At 38.5% G+C, this 19,882-nt stretch overlaps 1 protein-coding gene across 1 annotated transcript; it reads right to left on the reverse strand.

Moving 5' to 3' along the window:
- Positions 1–4,756: 4,756 nt before the first annotated feature.
- On the reverse strand, positions 4,757–7,307 carry si:dkey-5i3.5 (uncharacterized protein LOC565091 homolog). The gene is made up of 2 exons (XM_056251165.1): positions 6,729–7,307; positions 4,757–5,317 (listed from the first exon to the last, which is right to left on the reverse strand). The coding sequence occupies exons 1-2, from the start codon at positions 7,204–7,206 to the stop codon at positions 4,956–4,958; spliced, it is 840 nt and encodes a 279-aa protein (XP_056107140.1). The 5' UTR covers positions 7,207–7,307; the 3' UTR covers positions 4,757–4,955.
- Positions 7,308–19,882: the final 12,575 nt, after the last annotated feature.

Consider the following 19,882-nt stretch of genomic DNA (forward strand, 5'->3'; position numbering starts at 1 on the left):
TGAAGTCTTATAAATGACGTCACAAATGTGTTAATTAGCCCCAAACGAGTAGCCTACAGATAGTAGGCTAGGCTACATTTATCTACTCACCTGTTGTAACTTGTAGCTGTACTTTGAGGGTGACCATCAAATTCATTGTATAATTCGCACACCATATAAATCGTATAAATGCAATAATAAAAATATCTGTAACTCGGATAACAAGATGAATATTCAAAAAGTTACTTTTACATTCACTAATAATAATTAAAAGAGTTTGCAATTGTTATCTGCACACCGCTAGATGGCAGTCGTTTTAAAGAAATTAGGAATGGTGTTCTGTAATGTGGGATATGCTGCATCTAAACGGATTTTAAACGGCATTTTCTAATAATTCTTGTATAATTATGCATATCATTTCCATGATCTTATAGCCTATTAATTAAGACTAGCCTATGAGGAATATTTCTAACACCCGAGTATTTATTTTAACAGCTAAAAGGTGATTAAATTGTTGAAAACCTAAAATTAATAACTTGTCACAGCACCTAAAATATATACTTTATCTTAAACGATCAAATAATTATTTACTTTAAATCCCGATGTTGAAAAAGTAAAAAAATGTAGGTATAAATTGTATTATTGCATGCTAACTTTGGTTTGATGGTTCAAAGTGGTTTTGCATAATCATTCAACAGTTGGTCTTCTTGAAGAGCAAAACCAGACTCATGTCATCATGGTCTCCACTCCAACCCACAAAATATTCATGGCAGGCCTACATGTGTATATTTTATTCATTGTCAGGGCTACATCCTTTACCAGCATTGTTCACAGAACAAAAATCACAATATTTTATACAAGTAGGCCTAATACTGAAATACTGCAGCATTTAGCATGACTCTTGACAGCAACAGAAATAATGAACACAAATATGCAGCATAAAAAATACAAGGTGCACTGTTAAAATAAACTGATATGTTTGAACAAGCATCTGATCACCTATGTACACAATCAAAACAATCCCTTCTGACATGATAAACTACCTTTTATATTCATTTGACAACTTTTGTCCTTGAGAGAATTAAGAAGGTGCTCAGTATGAGTGGTGTGCCTGAATCATATCATCTTCCAACATCATGGAAGTACAGATTGGCACACAGACAGAGGAGGATAATGAGACCAATGGAATAATAAATCAGACCACGGAACTTTGCATCCAGATCACCTTGACGATACCAGAAAATCTGCAACAAACAGAAACTTACTTTTAATAAATTATATACACATTATATTAATACACATTAATATAATGTACACATATACACACATATATATACACACGTACACACACTGTATGTATATGTAAACTTACCAGCACCAATACAGAGGTACAGATCATGATGATGCAGACAACAAAGAAGATATTTAATGCTGTTGGAGGAGGAGTAGGGAAGACAAATGAACTGATGATAGTTACCTGAAAAAGAGGAAAAAATAGAGTACAACTAGCAGTTGGATGCAAATGTAGTAGGGCCAACACCATAAAAACATTTAAAAATAAATAAAAGGGTCCTTTAGTTAATTATGTAAGATTTAGATAGCCAAAACACTACTGAAAAGTCTGTGTGTGTGTGTGAGTTACAACGAGGCTAAAGGCACACCTTAAAGCAACACCATGTGATTTTTCCTCAGCGGTCGCCCTACAGTTTGGAAGCAGAATTGTCCATTACTGCTGTCGTAAATAATTTAGCCTTCTGCAGCCGACTGTCGCACGCGCACGCTCGCTGTTTATCCAGCACCGGCTTTGGAATCAACAATGGCAGACATCCCAACCTGCAAGAAGTCATTTCAGGGAGGTATATCTTGGTGACTGGATTGTTGACGGGGGGGGGCGGCTGGTGGCGGGTTGACTAGCTTTCGTGAGGCACACTCGCAAGGTCTCTCGCTCTCTCTCTCTCAGCCGTGCTCGCGCTATGTATGTTATGCGCGCAGTATGTTCTGTCTCGCATGCGCGCTCTAGATTCCGGCAGATCTGAACTAATTTGCGGGCATCAGGGAGACGCAGGAGACTCCCGGGAGACTTGGGATGTCTGCAATGGCCACAGACAATTTGAGGAAGTGGTGGGGGAAGTGACGTATGCCGTAAAGCAGTCGAATTTTGTAGTTCTTTTTGTGCACGGGTTCCTACCCGAAACCCGAAGTTACATAGTGCCAGTAAAAGCGATACAGACCACGTCAGGCTATGGCAGACGTGTCATTTAACTTATTTTAAGTCGATGTACCATCACAAGGGTCTTGGAAATATATTATGAAGGTTGAAAAACTACATAGTGTTACTATGTACATAGAAAATGTGCTTTTCACTACTCCCATAGTGTAAGATTGCAGAAAAAAAAAAAAGTTTTTTGAACATTGATTGAGCAACAGATTGTGTGTGTGTGTGTGTGTGTGTGTGTGTGTGTGTGTGTGTGTGTGTGTGTGTGTGTGTGTGTGTGTGTGTGTGTGTGTGTGTTAGTTAAACCCTACGTTGTGGATACAAAATGTGCTGGACATTTTTTTAGTCCCCACAAGGAGAACAGCTTATAAAAATGCAGAACGTTTTCTGTGATTGGGCAGGAATATGGTTAGGAGATCGAATACAGTTTGTATAAAAACCATTAAGTCTATGGAAAGTCCACATAAGGGAGTGTGAGTGTTTGGCCAGTCTTCATTTTCTGACACCCCTTTAAAAGGCTATTTTTAGGGTTAAGGATAGAATTAAGGTTAGGCACTTAGTTGTGAAGGTTAGGGCTAGGGATTGCATGAATGCCCTCACAAAGATAGCCATACAAACGCATGTGTGTGTGTCTGTGTGTAGTCATCAATACTCACTAGGACTAACAGAGAAGCGAGTCCACCTAGAGCCAGGTTAAGAACTGTGTGCTTAAAGAAAACAAAAGTTGACATGAACAAATACAGGCGCTTAAGTTGTCAATTTAACTAGTTTATTTTTACTACATCTTTCCATATAGGCCTATCCAAGTTCATATTGTGTGCATACTCATTTATCCCTTTAATTCTGCTGCATAATGTAACACCTGCTCATGTGATTGTCTGACTTAAGCAAGAAAGCAATTAAAACCTATCTTTTAAAAAATCATGTTTCTTCACCGCTGCTAAAAAACACTTAAAACTAAGGAACAACTTTTTCTTGAATATACAAAATAAAACATGCCAACCAGAACTTTAAACAAGTAAAGCTGCTTCTCTCACCCACGTTAAAGTCTCTCCAAACAGCGTGTTGTCTGCGCCATTGGTGCGCGTGCTGAAGTCATCCATGTTGCTGGTGGGACTGAGAGGGATTCTGGTCATGAGGAGCGGATCATCTCTGAACCACCCAACCTCCTGCACTCATGATCAGGCCTGAAAGGCCTTTCACATTTCTCCAGATGCATAACATTCACTCATGCCTCTGGCCGAAGCAGCACAAAGCGAGTTATTTTACATATATTTTATCTTTTAATGGGACATAGGAAAACATTGTTAGAGGAAATGGTCATGAGGTTATTTTGTTATGGGAAATTACAGGAAAAAATCTAACAAATCTACCGTAATTCATAAAGTGAACATGGCTATTAGTATGAATGAAACGGACGGGGCTAGTGGCCCAGATGGGTTCTCTAATTTAGGAGTGTCCAAACATGGTCCTGGAGGGTCACTGTCCTGCAGAGTTTAGCTCCAACATGCCTCAACACACCTGTGACCTTGATTAAGGTTCAGGTGTGTTTAATTGGGGTTGGAGCTGAACTCCAGGAGCAGGATTGGACACCCCTGCTCTATAGTCAGGGTCTAAATTATCATCTTCAATGCTATTCATAAATCCTCTCCTATGGGCTCATGGGATAGGAAAGTCTCCATCATATGCACACTTCATAAACTCACCAGAGATTGAGTACTGTGAATTACTGCGTAACTTTTGTCACATACTGTTTTTCAGCTATACTGTATATAGTAGGGAAGTATGTGCTTTCGGATGCAGCCTGTGTATTATGTTTCACCTTAAACAACCCTTTTGTGAGACTTCTACACCAAACAAAAAAAATACATTATTAATCAGAATGATTTATTTATTTGATTTTAAACAAAAAAGTAAATACTTTCATTATTGCACTGATAAACAAGGCGAATACAGGTAAAATAGGACATTTTGATGATTTGTCATGGACGTTGCTTTAAAATATACCAAATGGCTTAGGCATGCACACAATATCATTTAAAAAAGGTACATATCTCCATTACACTATACAGAGTAAAAGTACAGAAATATGTAACACAAAAACCTAAGTGTCCGACTTTACTTGTATTCACCGTATTTTCAGTATAGGTACCTGAACACAACCTTTATATTATTCACGCGTCTTTGCTAGAAAAAACAACAATGCATAGGTTTACCAGGATTGTGTCAAATGATATATACACTCAATTCAGATTTAGTAGCAAATTTTATATAGCTAGGTCATTTTTTTATTTGAAAACAAATAATTAGTCAAAGAAAACTGAAAGCTGTATTCGAATAAACATACTATAGATGTTAAAAGTTCAGTCAAGTTGTCATATAAGCTACGACTCATTACATGCAAAAGGTCTCTTAAACCTTTTACTGTTTATCATAAATATCTACAGCAAAATAATGATATACAGTTGTGTATTTCAAGATAATCATTTTGAGGTCCGAAGTACAGGAGCTTCACATTGTATTACAACAAACCAAATTGGTCACATATCAATAGATTGCATGTAGTATTACACATCCTCAACATGCCAGTGTTATGGTCTTCATTAAATGTAGTCACATAAATATTTCAACAGACTGAAGAGGTTTGAGAAAAAAACAAATTTTGTTACCTTAAACTAAAGAGAATGTCTATATAACAGTCAAACCAGGCACTTCAGGCTATTTCTGATGTTTAATGAGGCAGGTGATGGCAGTTCAGAGTTTACATTTTGGCCTTTAGAGGCACCATGTTGAGAGACATCACAAAGTTCTCTAGGGTGGCCAGGTATTCATGAGGATGTGTGCGCAGATGACCTGCATGAATAGACTCTTTCCACTTCTTGATTTCGACAGATAGGCCTCGATTCCTCCATAACTCCACCTTCTTCTCCAAGCTCTTGTAATCGCACATTGCATCGTTCTCAGCGTAAAAGAAGAGAGCAGGTGCCATCACAGGAGTGTTCCAGAAAATACTGATAGCCGAGTTGAAGTAGTCAACCGTCTGGTGTTTAAAGACACGGAAGTACAGAAGGCCAGCCGTTCTCACGAGACCCTCAAGCCGGGGAAATATGGTTTTACCCAGACCTGGAAAACAAACAACAAGGATCATGTGACACTGAAGACTGGAGTAATGATGCTGAAAAACAGCTTTACCATCACAGGAATAAATTACATTTTATATCATAAAAGAGCATTTATTTTAAATTGTAAGAATTGTTCACAATATTACTGTTTTTACTGTATTTTTGACTAAAAACAAATTAGCCTTGGTGAGTATAAGAGGCTTCTTTCAAAAACATTAAAAAAATCATACCAACTTTACATTTTTAAAAAGTACCGTTTATCGCAAGATTGAGTCAAAATGTTTTAAGGTTTTTACAAGCAGTAGTGTTAGGCACTGCAATTTACATAAACAATTATGTAAAAAATATATATATATTCGATGAGGTAGTACCAAACTTTTATTTTACAAGCATGATATTTCTACATCATAACTTTAGGGATATGTAAAGTTTTATTTATATGAGATGGTATATTGCTTTTAATCAAGTTTGATATCAAACCTGACAAAAAACATGATACTGTCATGTAACCTATAATTATAAGCAGAGGTTGACTGATTTATATAGTCCATGACCCCACATTTGGTCATAGTGCCAACTTTAATTCTCCAGTACGTTAACCATCTGTTATGGGAGTTGCTCTACAGGAACAACAATCCTACACAGACGTATTAAATCACAAAGAAGTGAAGGGTGAAAAACAACACATTTACAGTGTACTAATAGGGCTGGGCGGTGTGATGGTGTATTTTATAGAGAATTCACTGTATTGTTGTCGTAGATACCCTGTTTTAGTTTATTGTTGGTTAGATTTCTTTTTTTAAGCAATTACTACTTTTATTCAACAAGAATGCATGAAACTAACAGTTCTAATGTTACAAAAGATTTTGATTTCAAATAAATGCTGTTCTTTTGAACTTTCTATTCATAAAAAGAATATTAAGCAGCACAACTTTTTTCAACTGATAATAAGAAATATATCTTGCGCAAATCAGCTTATTCGAATGCAGCATTAGAATGATCTCTGAAGGATCATGTGACTGAAGACTGGAGTAATGATGCTGAAAATTCAGCTTTACCATCACAGGAATAAATGACATTTTAAAATAAATTCAAATAGAAAACAGTTATTTTAAATTGTAATACATCTGTAATATTGTAGCAGAGATACCATGCATTTATGTAGCTATTATGTAATTTATTATACATGAAATAAAAGTGAAAGATTTGTTTGTACAACTGTAGAGTTTGAATGTTTAACATTACCACTTGAATTTACAACACAAATAATATAAAATATACATAATATAAAGATAGTCATAACAAGATGCAAGATTCTGATCATACCATCCACCCCAAACCCCAAAGTGTTAGCAGTGCAGACTGAAAGGATTATATATGAACATACTTTACATTGCAATCTCTGTACATACCGTTGGCCATATGGTCCAGTGATCCCGTGACCAGGCTGTCGTAGATATGACCCCTGATCCTGTTTGTCAGGCCTTGGTAACGCTGGGTATCTTTGGCCACATGCACAAGCACCTGAGAAAACGTATATCCCCCTATGGAGAAAGCATGTACCAGTAGGGGGCGCTGTGAGAAGCGCTCGCTTTCTAATAATTCCAGCACACGGCCACTGTACTCCAACCCCCAACGGGGCCACAAGAACTGGCTCACTTCGCTTTCCACAACGAGTACATCAAAGCCTGTGCGAAAGTAAATCTCACAGTACTTGGCAATGGCTTGCGGTCTGGAGCCCAGCCACGGCAGTAACAGCAATATAGGTTTAGGGTGACCAGGTGAAAAGCTAGCCGTAGGAGTCCCATCGACGTCACTGGCGAAGAAGGTGATGTGTTTACTGATCTTGTGCGCAGTGACCCCAGCCATGGGGGCCGCTCTGGAAAGCATGACAGCAGGTGAGCTAAAGAAAGAGCACAGTGGAAACAACAGCAGTTAATTTTTACAAAACTTCACAGCTGGCTCCAACTTACTCACGTGTCCGCGGCCGCCATAGAAATCCACTCGAAGACACCTGAACTCTAGAAATCTGCCGCTTAAGGAAAAATCTAATCTTCTGGATGAACGACATGCTGTATTGCCTGAATCCTTGCATTTGCTTGAATCGGTTAAAACAGTGCGTTTCACAGCCCTGCTCCTCTAAAACTGCGCATTTTTATATCTTCATATCTGACAGACCCATTTCAGGCCATGGTGAAGAAACCCTCTCTCCTGGGAGACTGCTATCTTCAATTTATGAAATGCTAAATATTTAAGTGTTGCACCATTAGACGTGATCAAGTTCAAATGTAACCCTGCATATAAAATTAAAGGTGAAGTCTGTAAGACTTTTATGTTAAAATACATTCTCCTAAGCTTATTGTTCTATAGTCCCTATTGTGATGTATGTATCCGAGTGAAAAGGGTTCTCAAGCAAGAAAACATTTAGTGGATCGTTGGATGGTTGTGGTTTGCTATTGCTGTGATCTCATGTCATCATAAACATCTCATCAGAAAAGAGAAGTTATTTTGATTAAAATTTACAAAGGCACATTATTTAAATAAATAAAAAAGATGTTCACAGATAAATAATTTATAATGCATACTGCAATATTACATATATTTTTTTTAATTTTTCATTTTGATTTCATGGTGATTAAAGCCTTAGACATACAGTATTTGATCAAATTGACATATACTTTGAGAGGACCTGATAACAATAAACTGATCTAAATTATGCATTTTCCTGTGTGTCGCCCTGTCACTGGTGCATGCCAGATTCCAGCAAAAAATATCAATTAAAAGAAATTTTTTTTTTTTTTTTTTTTTTTTTTTTTTTTTAGTGTTAAATTCATATAGGCCTACCCCCCAATACATTTTAGAAACAGTTCCTAATGTTACCATGTTTATGCAAATATTTGTTAATATATGTATTATTATTTAATCAATATAATTTTTGTTAATATAATATAACAGATGAATGAGAATTTCTTTCCTATCTAAAAAAAAGCTCACGTCATAGCAGACATAAAAATGTATAGGTATGGGGACCTCCAGTAGGATTGAGAAAAAGTCTTTTGAGAAATGTGATCAAAGGTCAAAAAACAAACACAGATGTGGATTATGATGCACGTCAAAACAAACATGTGTTCGTTCCATGATTCAAGCTGACATTGACCTTTCAACACATGCTCTCACAAGGCTTAATCCAGCTACTTATAGCTATTGAAGCCTTTCATTCCACCTTAAATGACATGATGCTTCATTAACCTGTCTGTATCTATAGCATTGTGTCTATACAGTGCTGATTCTGTCATTTTCAGTGCATTGAATATGATCAAATTTTCAATTGATCCTTAGACTTGACAGTACAGAAAGAGCCATCCTGTACCAAAAATGAATGCAGTAAAAACATTATTAAAACTTTGCATTTCATCATCTCCGTGTCAAATTGAACAAGACCGAGAGACGCAAGAAATGGGCTGAGGGTTCATAGCAGGACTTCGCTATGGATTCATCTGTATTGTCCAATATGTCAAGTTCATGGTTCCATTAAACAAAAATTGGTACAGTACAAAATGGGTATTTTCACAGTGCCTTATACAGTGTATAATCCCCCCCCCCCCCCCCTTTTTTTGTTTGTTTTTTTGCTTTGAACGGTTATACATCACACTATACAAGGCAAAGAAAAAGACACAGGACTAGACAGAAAGGACAATAGATAAATAAAAACACAAGGGTGTTACAAAGGTGTGGCATCAATAAGCAAATAGCCAAGATGACACAGGGTATAAAATGGTATAAGACAAAAAGACAATACAGTGCAATGTCAATGTATTAAAAAAACGTAGCTATATCTGGTCTATAGAAGATTTTTCCATATAAACAAGGAAGGGTTCCCAAACTCTGTAAAATGTTTTGCTTTTATTTCTTAACCAGTATGTTAGCTTTTCTAAATACAATTATTATCCTCTGATAACCACAGTATATCTGGAATAACAGTATCAGAGCCGGGGGGTGAAAACTTTTTGAATTTGAAGATCAAGGTAATGCCGAGTTCACATTGCACGATTTTCACTCGCCAACAGGTTTTGCGAAAGCGCAGACAAATGGAGGAAATCATTGGAAAATCGGTGCTCGTTTACGCGATTGACAAATCACGCGGTGTGAATTATCAAAGACGCGATCTGAGAGAATCGCCAATGCGTTGCCGACTCCCGTGAGCTATTTGGCATGCTAAATATCTGGACCTGATAGAGATTCAAAATCCTGCTGTGTGAAATGTGTTCTGACTGAAAATGACATCGGCAATGACAGCCAATGAGAAGAGCCCGGGCTTTTTGGCGTCAAGGAAAGTGGCTACCCCAGGTATCTGATTTATCTTATAAGTATGTATTATATTAAAAAGCCTGGTTTCACCAATACAGGTCGGACATTTTCTAGTCTCCTAGCTATCATTTTAGTTACTATTTTATAGTCCGTATTGAGAAGTGAGATTAAGCTAATCTCTAAATTTATTGTAAAATTCAGGGGGGAAGCCATTCTCCCCATGTGATTTATTATGCAATAATTGTATAGCTTATTTCAGTTTGGAAACAGAAAATGGTTTATCCAAGCTATGTCTATTTTCTTCAGATAAGAATGGTATGTCAACAGAGGAGATACGAGCTTCCATTTGGGACACATCTTCTCTCACTTGGGATGTGCAAAGTTCTCTATAAAACTCTCTATAGGGTTATAGGAAATGTTATTACCAATATCTATGGAATTTATCATTTGCCTGTTTTGGTCCACTTTAAAGGGATACTCCACCCAAAAATGAAAATTCTGTCATAATTTTCTCACCCTCAAGTTGTTGCAAACCTGTATGAGTTTCTTTCTTCTGCTGAACACAAAGGAAGATATTTTGAAGAACGATAGGAACTTTGGCACCATTGACATATTTTTTTCTACTATGGAAGTCAATGGTGTCAAATAACCGTTTGGTTCCAATCATTCTTCAAAATATCTTCCTTTGTGTTCAGCAGAAGAAAGAAACTCATACAGGTTTGCAACAACTTGAGGGTGAGTAAATTATGACAGAATTTTCATTTTTGGGTGGAGTATCCCTTTAAGGCTTTCTCCCCAAGGTCATAGTAACGTTGCTTTGATCTTATGATGGCCCTCTCTGCCTGATATGTAGTGTGTTATAATCCCTTTTCTTGTTGATTAGATTTCTATACAAACAGTTTTTGATGTTTTTTCTGGTACATTTTCTCAAAATTTCAAATTCAAGGTCTTTCAATTTGGTGTTCCATTGGTTTCCTGTCCCTTTGATGTATGCAGTGTACTGTCCCCTTAGATAGACTTTTAAGATTTCCCATAAAAAAACATTTATTGGCACAGGAAGGTTTATTTGTGTGAGTGAAAATATCAATTTGTTCTCCAATGAACATACAAAATTCAAGCTGATTAAGGAGATTAGGGTTAAGCCTCCATCTATATTTGCATCTCAATTTGTCAGGTAATAACAGAGATATAACAAGGGGAGAGTGGTCACTCAGCATGCAGGATAGATCGTCAACACAGCTACAGTAACAAACACAGTCACACGATAAGAAAGTTGAGCAGATAAGTAAGCAATAAGGTACGAGAGGCTGAGCCTCAAATATTGCTTTTATAAAACGGTCACCACACAATACAAATTTTAAAGCCAAAAAATATGTATTAGTGCAACTTTCATGAAGTAAAATCACTAAAAGCCTTCCTTCCGCTGGAAAAAATAGTCCCTAGCCATGAACAGCAGCAGAAGTTACATTAGTTCGCCATTAGATGGCGGCAAAGACTGTCTTTATGAGTGAGTTAGTCAGTAGAGAAGACTTTATATTGAAAGGACAAATTGTGAACATGGAGAAGCAAGACGCAACTGACAAGTGCATGTCAGGGAACGGAAAACCCCTATACAGTATATTGCAGCAGACATTCAAACAGATTTTTTTATTACGAATATAGGACTGACCTGAAGGAAAGTGCTATATCTACTTAATGAAGGTACATTCACTTACTCGATCTCGCACAATACTGTACTCTATAAGCTTCAATGAACAATATCATTGAGAACAAACATGTTTACGTTGCTAAGAGTGGTTGCTAGCGGTGTTGTGTATGAATGAATGAATGAATGAATGAATGAATGAGGCCTAGCGCTTCCATAAGTACTAGCAGCTACTGTTCATCAGGGGATCTCTCCCCAACCACCACCAGTGATACATAGAACCGTAGGGTGAAGTGGTCATAGCCGTGTTTTATCGTGAAGCACAGCCCAATCAGGATAAAGGACTGGAACTAACCGTTTTTATAACAAGAAATAATCTATTCTTGTATTGTGCATTATGTGGGTGTAAATAAAACGAATAGTCCCTGTCATTAGGTTGGGTCTGCCTTCAAATGTCAATTATTTTGAAGTCTTTCATAAAGATCTTGAAGAGCTTTGATGATGGGATGTGGTCAAGAAGAGGATCATCCAGTTTTGTATCCATACAAAATTTAAATTTCCACCCACTAAGATCCAGCCTGGTGCCTGAGCAAACAACAGTTTTTATTTGCATAAACAAATAATCGTCAGAATTTGGTGCATAAATATTCAAGAAATCCAGTTCCGATTACATATAAAACCTTATACATAACTTATCTTCTCCATGGGGCCAATAACAGTACTAGATGCCCTAAACTGAATATATGTATTAATCAATATTGAAGTTCCCCTCCCCTTTGTCAATGTCCTTGAAAATGATCAAGAAAGGCCAACTCGAATTGGGCAGAAGGTGCAATAAATGGCTCACTCTGTCTGCATTATGCCATATGTGAAAAGTGAAACGCTTATGGTCCAAAAATCAGCAGGTACTGCCTGTTTTCTTGTAGCTGCTCATCTTGGTAATTTGACCCTTTTCACATTTCACATGTTGTTGACCATAAAAACGCGTCATCACAGTCTGTGAAAAGGGTACATACTGTACTTGAATCCAGTCTATGTGAACTAAGTTATGCGTTATGCGTGTTTTCCAAGGTCGAAGTCAACATGTTCAAAACAAAACCCCAGTCTTAAAATAAACCCAGATAATCATCAAGCCTGGTCATCTAACGTTACTGCTGTCTGATGATGATAATGACTTTACTTTATGATGAAGACGCTGCAGAAAATTACACGAAATCATGCTCAGTCAAACATGCTAACATAATTAGCCGCATTCTTACCTGACAGGACTCGAGAGCTGAGGCAGATGCTGGCGTGCACGAGCAACGGCAGATCGGGGACGCTCTGTTATGAAATCTGACAGGCGCGTGCAAGCAAAGCAACAACAAAAAAAATAAAAATTTGACTATATTTGATAAACCTTGTGCATATATGAATATAAATACATATATAAGAGTTATATGAGGGCGTTTTTAACCTGCTGCTGACAGGACACGAGAGCTGGGGCAGATGCTGGCGTGCACGAGCACCAGTTGATCGGTGACGCTCTGCGCGTGAAACTCTGTGGCAGGCGCGTACAAGCAAAGCAAAGCAAAGCAAAAACAAAAACAAATAGGGAACTATATTGACTACACCATGCATATATACGAATATCATTACATATATAAGGCTAGTGCACAGTAGGCCTACTCTTTGTGTAGTAGTAAGTTTTAAATGGTATTAGGTGCCTACTGTAAAGGTTCTTCACCGCCAACAGGTGGCGGAGGAGACGTCATTTCTTAAAAAAAAAAAAACATACTACCCAGCTGAAAAGATTTGAAAGATCAGGAAGGTCCGATTCATTTCTCGGATCCGGTTCATTTTGGTGAACCGACTCAAAAAAAAAGTTTGAGTTATGCATATAACTACTGTTCCCAGAAGGAGGGAAATGAGGTAGCCTACAACACGTGACTATGGGATATCGCGCTCTATCGCCGTCTACTGAAGACACCTTTTATTCAGGCCTGAAAGGCCAATGACGCATGACGACGTGGGCCACAGCATATAAATGCAGTCGTATGCGTCATTTCCTTTGTTCAGTCCAGCTCTTCACCGAGCCTCCGACTGTGCGTTGCTCAGAGGTGTTGTACCTCGTTTCCCTCCTTCTGGGAACAGTAGTTATATGCATAACTCAACGTTCAGTACAACACATGACTATGAGACATATACTCACGCCCCACCAAGTAGCTGAACTAAACGTAAGGGACCAGCACCGCCACATAACCTTTTTCAAGAGAGCGAGAGCCCCTGGTTTAAAGAATGGCCTAAGTTACCATCGGCGCAGTGACATCTAGCCGGTACACCGGACAAATGTGTGCAGTGACGCCTAACTGGCATCCTCACGAAAATCTTAAACCAAGCCCATGACATTTCCATGCCCTAGAGTGCGCAAACACCCCTCCAGGCAGAACCAACTCCTTATCTGCTATAGACAGCTTTCTACAATTCCATGTGAAAGACATCGCTTAGATAGCAGCTTCTCACTAGCCGAGTTGGAAAACATGACAAAAGGCTGGTCAGACGGGCATTTAGCCTGTATCTGCCCAATGTACATGCGTATAACTCACACAGGACACAAAGCAAGTCTCCTGTCTTCCTCTGAGTCAGAGATTTTTCAGGGCAGGCAGCTCAAACGAGAGAGCACTGCCGTCATGACTTTAGGCATATACGCCGCGTTCGGACGCAACACCACCAAACGCAAATTGGGTGCAAAAGGAATGCACCAATAGCGCATGAAGATTACCAACGACAGAGCAGTATCCTTATATTCAAGGATTCTAAAGGCTCAAACGGAGGTTAGCCTCCAGATCTATCATCAGGTCATGATGATACTATAAAATTTTGTAACGAGCCTAAAAACTCAGACCTTGAAGCCCAAAGTATACTTCGGCTATCCACGTTACGCACACCGTCCACATGCCCTTAATTTACGCCAGGAGGGTCTATGGTGCATGTACAACAGAGTGTATGAGTGACTTTCTCGCTTGGGAACAAAGATCACCAGCAAGTATGCACGCCGAACGTGTCTTTCCGCACTCACGGCCGCCAAAGTAGTATACTTTGAAAGATTTGCACACTCAACTGTGCACAAGATGTAGTGAATATGGACAATGGAAACAAAGTTTCCTAAGTTCACGCATAGAACACGTCTTTCTGTCCTTATGGCCAAAGGAGGATAACCTGAAAGGCTTATGCTCAAAACTGTGCGTGAGACGGAGCGGAACTCTGGAGTTCCACGACCATCCGCGCACTGTCTGTGATCTAATTGTCACCATCAGGAGAGTCTGCGGATGTCTGCGCACGCCGTCCGTGTGCAGCCCAATTTTTGTGACCGCGGAGGGTGCACGCACAACAGCGCATGTGCGGGTGACATGAATGAAGAATTTATATGGCGCGTTTCTTATGTACTGCCGTACACCCAAAGCGCTTCACAACCATGTCAGGGGTCTCTCCTGAGGGGGTGCGAGGGAAACCGCAACCGACAGCCCCACTGAAATCGTGTGAAGAAACCATGGTATTCGTGAGCGTGCGTGCCAGCGCGCCTCGAGGCAGACAGAACAGCTAGGATTCCCAGGCATCACCTAGGGAACCTCACGTCCTTTTGCAAACATCGTTTAGCTGTATATTGCATATCACTGCATTTTCCTCCTCTGTCGGCACACGGCCAGACTGTGAGGTCAGTGATTCTAATGCATTCTTATTGTTTTGACAATCAAACACATGAGGCCTTGTATGCTGAACACACATTTATTTGATTGACAACTTACTCAAAAAATGTACCCGCTATCTTGCAGGGTTATTTACATTTACATTTAATGCATTTGGCAGATGCTTTTATCCAAAGTGACTAACATTGCATTTCAAGGTACACATTTACATTTCTTATCAATTCTTCAAATCAATTATTTCTACCCAATCTGGATAGATCTATCATCTACAGGCGAGTTCCCAGAACTGTTTCTACAGGAGTCAAATAAAACCTGCAAGCTTCTCTGTATCGGGGCAGGTCACTCGACCGACAAACTTGGTTGCCGCTATCCAATACAGATCAATGCAAGGGCCATCACTTTACTTCCACCAACCTCGGGGGAGCTGTGAGCTGTCCTGCTCAAAAAAACAAAACAAAATATATGTATACTGTATATATATATATATATATATATATCGTCAGAGCTTTCCTCGCCCGCATCCAGCGAGACAGAATTCAGACTCATGGCAGTCAGAGGAACATTGTAGTGAACACTACACAGACCCTCGGCCTCTACACAATTGTTCAACTCTCCGTGGCCTCCAAAAACTGGGATCGCCGCATCTGGATTAGTACCCGAAGACATGTTGAAGCTGTCGGTAGTGCACAGCACACATGCATTGGGGTTGGAGAGATCCAGCCTAGCGTGGACAATTCCAACACACCGGCGTGAGTAACGTTATATAAACACCCACATGCCATTGACAGGCATCACACAACTTATGTTTAGATATTTCTCATGAAAAAGTTTATTAGCCATTTGTTAGTCGTGCTAAACTCAAGCTAAAAATTGTCTTTTATGCCTTAACAAGAGTCACCATCGTGGGTTTTCTTGTGAATGTGGCATGTTTGAACATTTTGTTTGAGAAAAACTTAGCCATTCGTTAGCAAAGATGAACTTGTGCTAGAAGCTTTCTCTTTCTGCCTTAGTTTCGACAAGAATCACCACCGTGGGTTTTTCTTCTTGCGAAAATGTGGCGTGATGGTGTTCTAACCATAGACAGTAAAAGAAATGGACTCAGCGACCCCATAGATTTTAACGGAAAAAAGTGAAGCCAATTAGAAGCACTCACTTCCTGATGGCTGAGCGTACTGCGCAGGCTCAAACTGAGCTTGACGACGTAGATGTGACGTGAGCAACCTGTCTGACAGTTGTAAGTCTTCTAGTAGCTGTGCCAAGAGAAAATCTGAATCATTCCCTTCCGAATCTTGCAGAGACGGAGAGCGTGAGTAGGAGCTGTCCATGAGCAGCAGCAGGAGCAACTTTATGACTCTCTATGGGCTTCTCCCTTGACTTTATGCCTCCACGTCCCCCCGATTGCCTGCGAGCTTCTCCTCCTGCATGTCTATATGGTAATTTCTCTACTATGCGACAGAGAGTCGCGTGGTTATGACGCAATCGTTAGCCTATTTTTACAAAAACGGCTTCATCGGGGCCATACAAAGTAATGGAGCCTTTTATACATTGTCGTGTTTCTTTAGAAATAAATAATGGACAAATGGAGTCTTTGGACGCCTCAGATGTAAAGTTATTCGCTGTCAAAGTGACGCCAAAATGAATGGGAATCAATGGAATGCTAACAGCAGATGATGGTCTGCTACAATGGCGGCCCCCAAGGGAAGCTTCAATTTCCGGCTGATGGATTACCCCCTTGGTTCTAACAGCACGGTGAAGAGCTGAAGAACAAAGGAAATGATGCATACGACTGCATTTATATGGTGTGGGCAGGAGCCCCGCCCACGTCGTCATGCGTCATTGGCCTGTTCAGGCGTGAATAAAAGGTGTCTTCAGTAGACGGCGCTAGAGCGCGATATCCCATAGTCATGTGTTGTACCGAGTTGACAGACTGAATGGGAACAGTTTTATTACTATTTTTAACCGACGTAATTCTAATATCCCGGCGACTTGTATACATTTAAACACATTAAACACATTTTTATTGTCAAAGATGTTTTAATCTTTAACAAAAATTTTGACAAATATTCGACAAGCATACACACATACATGCACACAAAAGACACTAATGCACAGAAACACACACCTATACAACATGATCAGTTCATTTTTAATTGCATTTTTTAATGAAATATTTGTTCAACTTTCTATTTAATGAAATACATTCACGGTGTTGCTATGGCACACTAAAGACAATAGTGTCAATGAATGTACTGTTAAAAATAAAATGATTTCAGCAGAAATTACCTGTGTTGTTCTCTTTATATATTGGCCCATTTTAACCGGACAGTTAAAAAAAGATGTATATATTTAAGAGACCCATGCTAATTTATAAAATATATTATTAGATCTCATGCATATAGCTTATTTGATGGTGTTATAAGTAAATCTCATGCATATAGCTTATTTGATGGTGTTATAAGTAATTTACCAAAACATGGCCCATTTTAGCTGACTTTACCCTATGTATACACAAGAGAAGGCATTTCAATGAATGAATTTCCTGCACGCTGCGGCTGAACCCATCCTATCAATAGGTGTGTCCAAAACATGTGGAGAGAAGTCCCTATCTACATTGTATCAAACACTATCAAACAATTAGAAATTAACCACAGGAGTGAAATCACTACTACATGACAGTCACCCTCCTGAAGTCACAGTAGAAGTGTATAAAATATATTAAATGATTATGTTGATGGATGAACAGCTATGTTGCTTAATATTTTTGTCAAACCCGTAATTTATTTTTTATGATTCTTTGATGAATCGAAAGTTCAAAAGTCAGCATAAAAAGGTAATATATGAAAATGTTTTTTTTTTTTTTTTTTTTTTTTTTTTTACTAGTGTACCTTACATTTTGCAAACTTGTTTCTTGTTTTCATTTTCTTTTTATTAGGAAAATGTAATTAACGGTCAGTTTTTTTTTTGTTTGTTTGTTTGTTTCAATACATTTTACAATAAATTCAGCTTTTTTTTTTTTTTTTTGCTTTTTGGACTGACAGGGTTGGGTCTGAAGCTTGGGGTTATGTCTTCATTTGGTCCTTCTGGACCTTCAATTTGTTTGTGCTAAACAGCGTATTTCCCTTTTGAAATTACAGTTGTGTCCCTTCATGAGAAATCTTTACTTTTTTTCTTTACTCTTTAGTAGTATCCATTTGAACTGTGCTGTAAATTGTTGCTGCCGTCTTGTTTGCAGAATTCAGCATTGCTGGGTCCAAACCAACAAGCCCCCTTCTCAGCAGCACTGATGCAGATGATTGGTAGGGCAGTAAAAGCATCCTCTAGCCTGGGGGGAACTGGCTGTGGGCCATGCTGATGTCATATGTTTGATCAGCTCATCTGGGTCATTGTTCCAAACCAAACCCCCTTTTAGTTCCAGCTCATTTGGTACCTTCCTGTACACACACTATAAGCAAATGCAGTGAGCAATGCTTTCATAGTTGGCCTACATGTGAATAAGTGAAAATAAATGAATATAGAATGAATTTATAATGAAATGTGTGGATTCAGGGTTGATTATCAATTCAAATTTCCTCTGATGAATTGTGACATACAGCGATTACTTTAATTCTATCACTGGTGTGATTCACCAGATATCATAATGTGTTACTCAGCTAATTCATCCATTTATATTCCCTGAGCCCTAACTAGTCCTCTCACAACTATCTTTTTATGGGACTGCCCCAGTTTGTGTTCTCTCGGGGTTTGTTTTAATAAGGATTGATCTACATCCTGCTCATTCTGTCTGACCACACACACTGGTGCGTCCCAATGGACCATCCATCCTGGATTCACTGAAGGGGAATGGCTTTAAATATGTATTGAGTGTTTATATGCTCTGAATATGGAAGTGAAGTGTTTGCCCAGCTATTGCCTCTCACTCATTTACCCACATAGATTTGTATGCCATCAGGATGAGCCAATGAAAACGTGTAGCCATTATTTAAAAAAAAAAAAAAAAAAAAACACAACTGCTGTCTGAGCTTACTAAAATGTGAATTTTACTGTATGAACGCATCAAATGTTTGGGGTCAGTAAGATTTTTTTAATGTTTTTGAAAGAAGTATCTTATGCTCACAAAGGCTGCATTTATTTGAACAAAAATAGAGTAAAAACAGAAATATTGTGAAATATTATTACAGTAAAAATTTATAATATACAGTTTATACAATAAAAATTATACACTTTAAAGGAACTGTTTTTGGTTTTAATATATTTTCAAATGTAATATTCCTGTGATGCAAAGCTGAATTTTCAGCATCATTACTCCAGTCTTCAGTGTCACATGATCCTTCAGAAATCATTCTAATATGCTGATTTGCCGTGCAAGCAAAACAATTCTTACTATTGTCCATGTTGAAAACAGTTGTGCTGCTTAATATTTTTGTGGAAACCACAATAGATAGTTTTTTTTTTTTTTCAAAAATAAATAAATTACTGTCCCAAAACTTTTGAATGGTACATGCACATTTTAGCTATACTGCCCAGCTTCATGTAAACCTCAGTTGTAGGGTCTATCCTTGTTGAAATGTCAAATTTAGACCATAATGATTTGTCAAATTAGTCCAGGTTGGTTTAGTTCTGATTTGGTACTGGTCCAAGGATGTCTTGCCAGTTTAAATGATTAAGTAGCCTGGTTGGGCTTTTCTTGGCATAATGCTTTATCTCAATCCACCATGATGAAAAATAGAGCAGTGCTTTTAGCGCTCTGATTTATTGCTGCACATTGATCTCTGACTCTTTCTGTGGGATTCAGAAAATTGCGTTCAATTTTGCATATTGATTGCCTTAACTGAATTGGGAGGAGAGGCTCATCCTCTTGTATTTACAGCTGTGAACGTACTGTACAAATGTATTTGTTTTATTTTTTAGCAGCATCACTGCAGTATAT

This window comes from Rhinichthys klamathensis, unplaced genomic scaffold, assembly GCF_029890125.1.
Source record: "Rhinichthys klamathensis goyatoka isolate OS25496 unplaced genomic scaffold, OSU_Roscu_1.1 h1tg000078l_1, whole genome shotgun sequence".
Lineage (NCBI taxonomy): Eukaryota > Metazoa > Chordata > Actinopteri > Cypriniformes > Leuciscidae > Rhinichthys > Rhinichthys klamathensis.

Excerpts from the sequence above, each read along its gene's own strand:
- si:dkey-5i3.5 (XM_056251165.1), bottom strand. The coding sequence starts at position 7,206 with ATGCTTTCCAGAGCGGCCCCCATGGCTGGGGTCACTGCGCACAAGATC. Across the intron at positions 5,318-6,728 it reads ACTGGACCATATGGCCAACG|GTCTGGGTAAAACCATATTT; the intron begins GTATGTACAGAG and ends TTTGTTTTCCAG.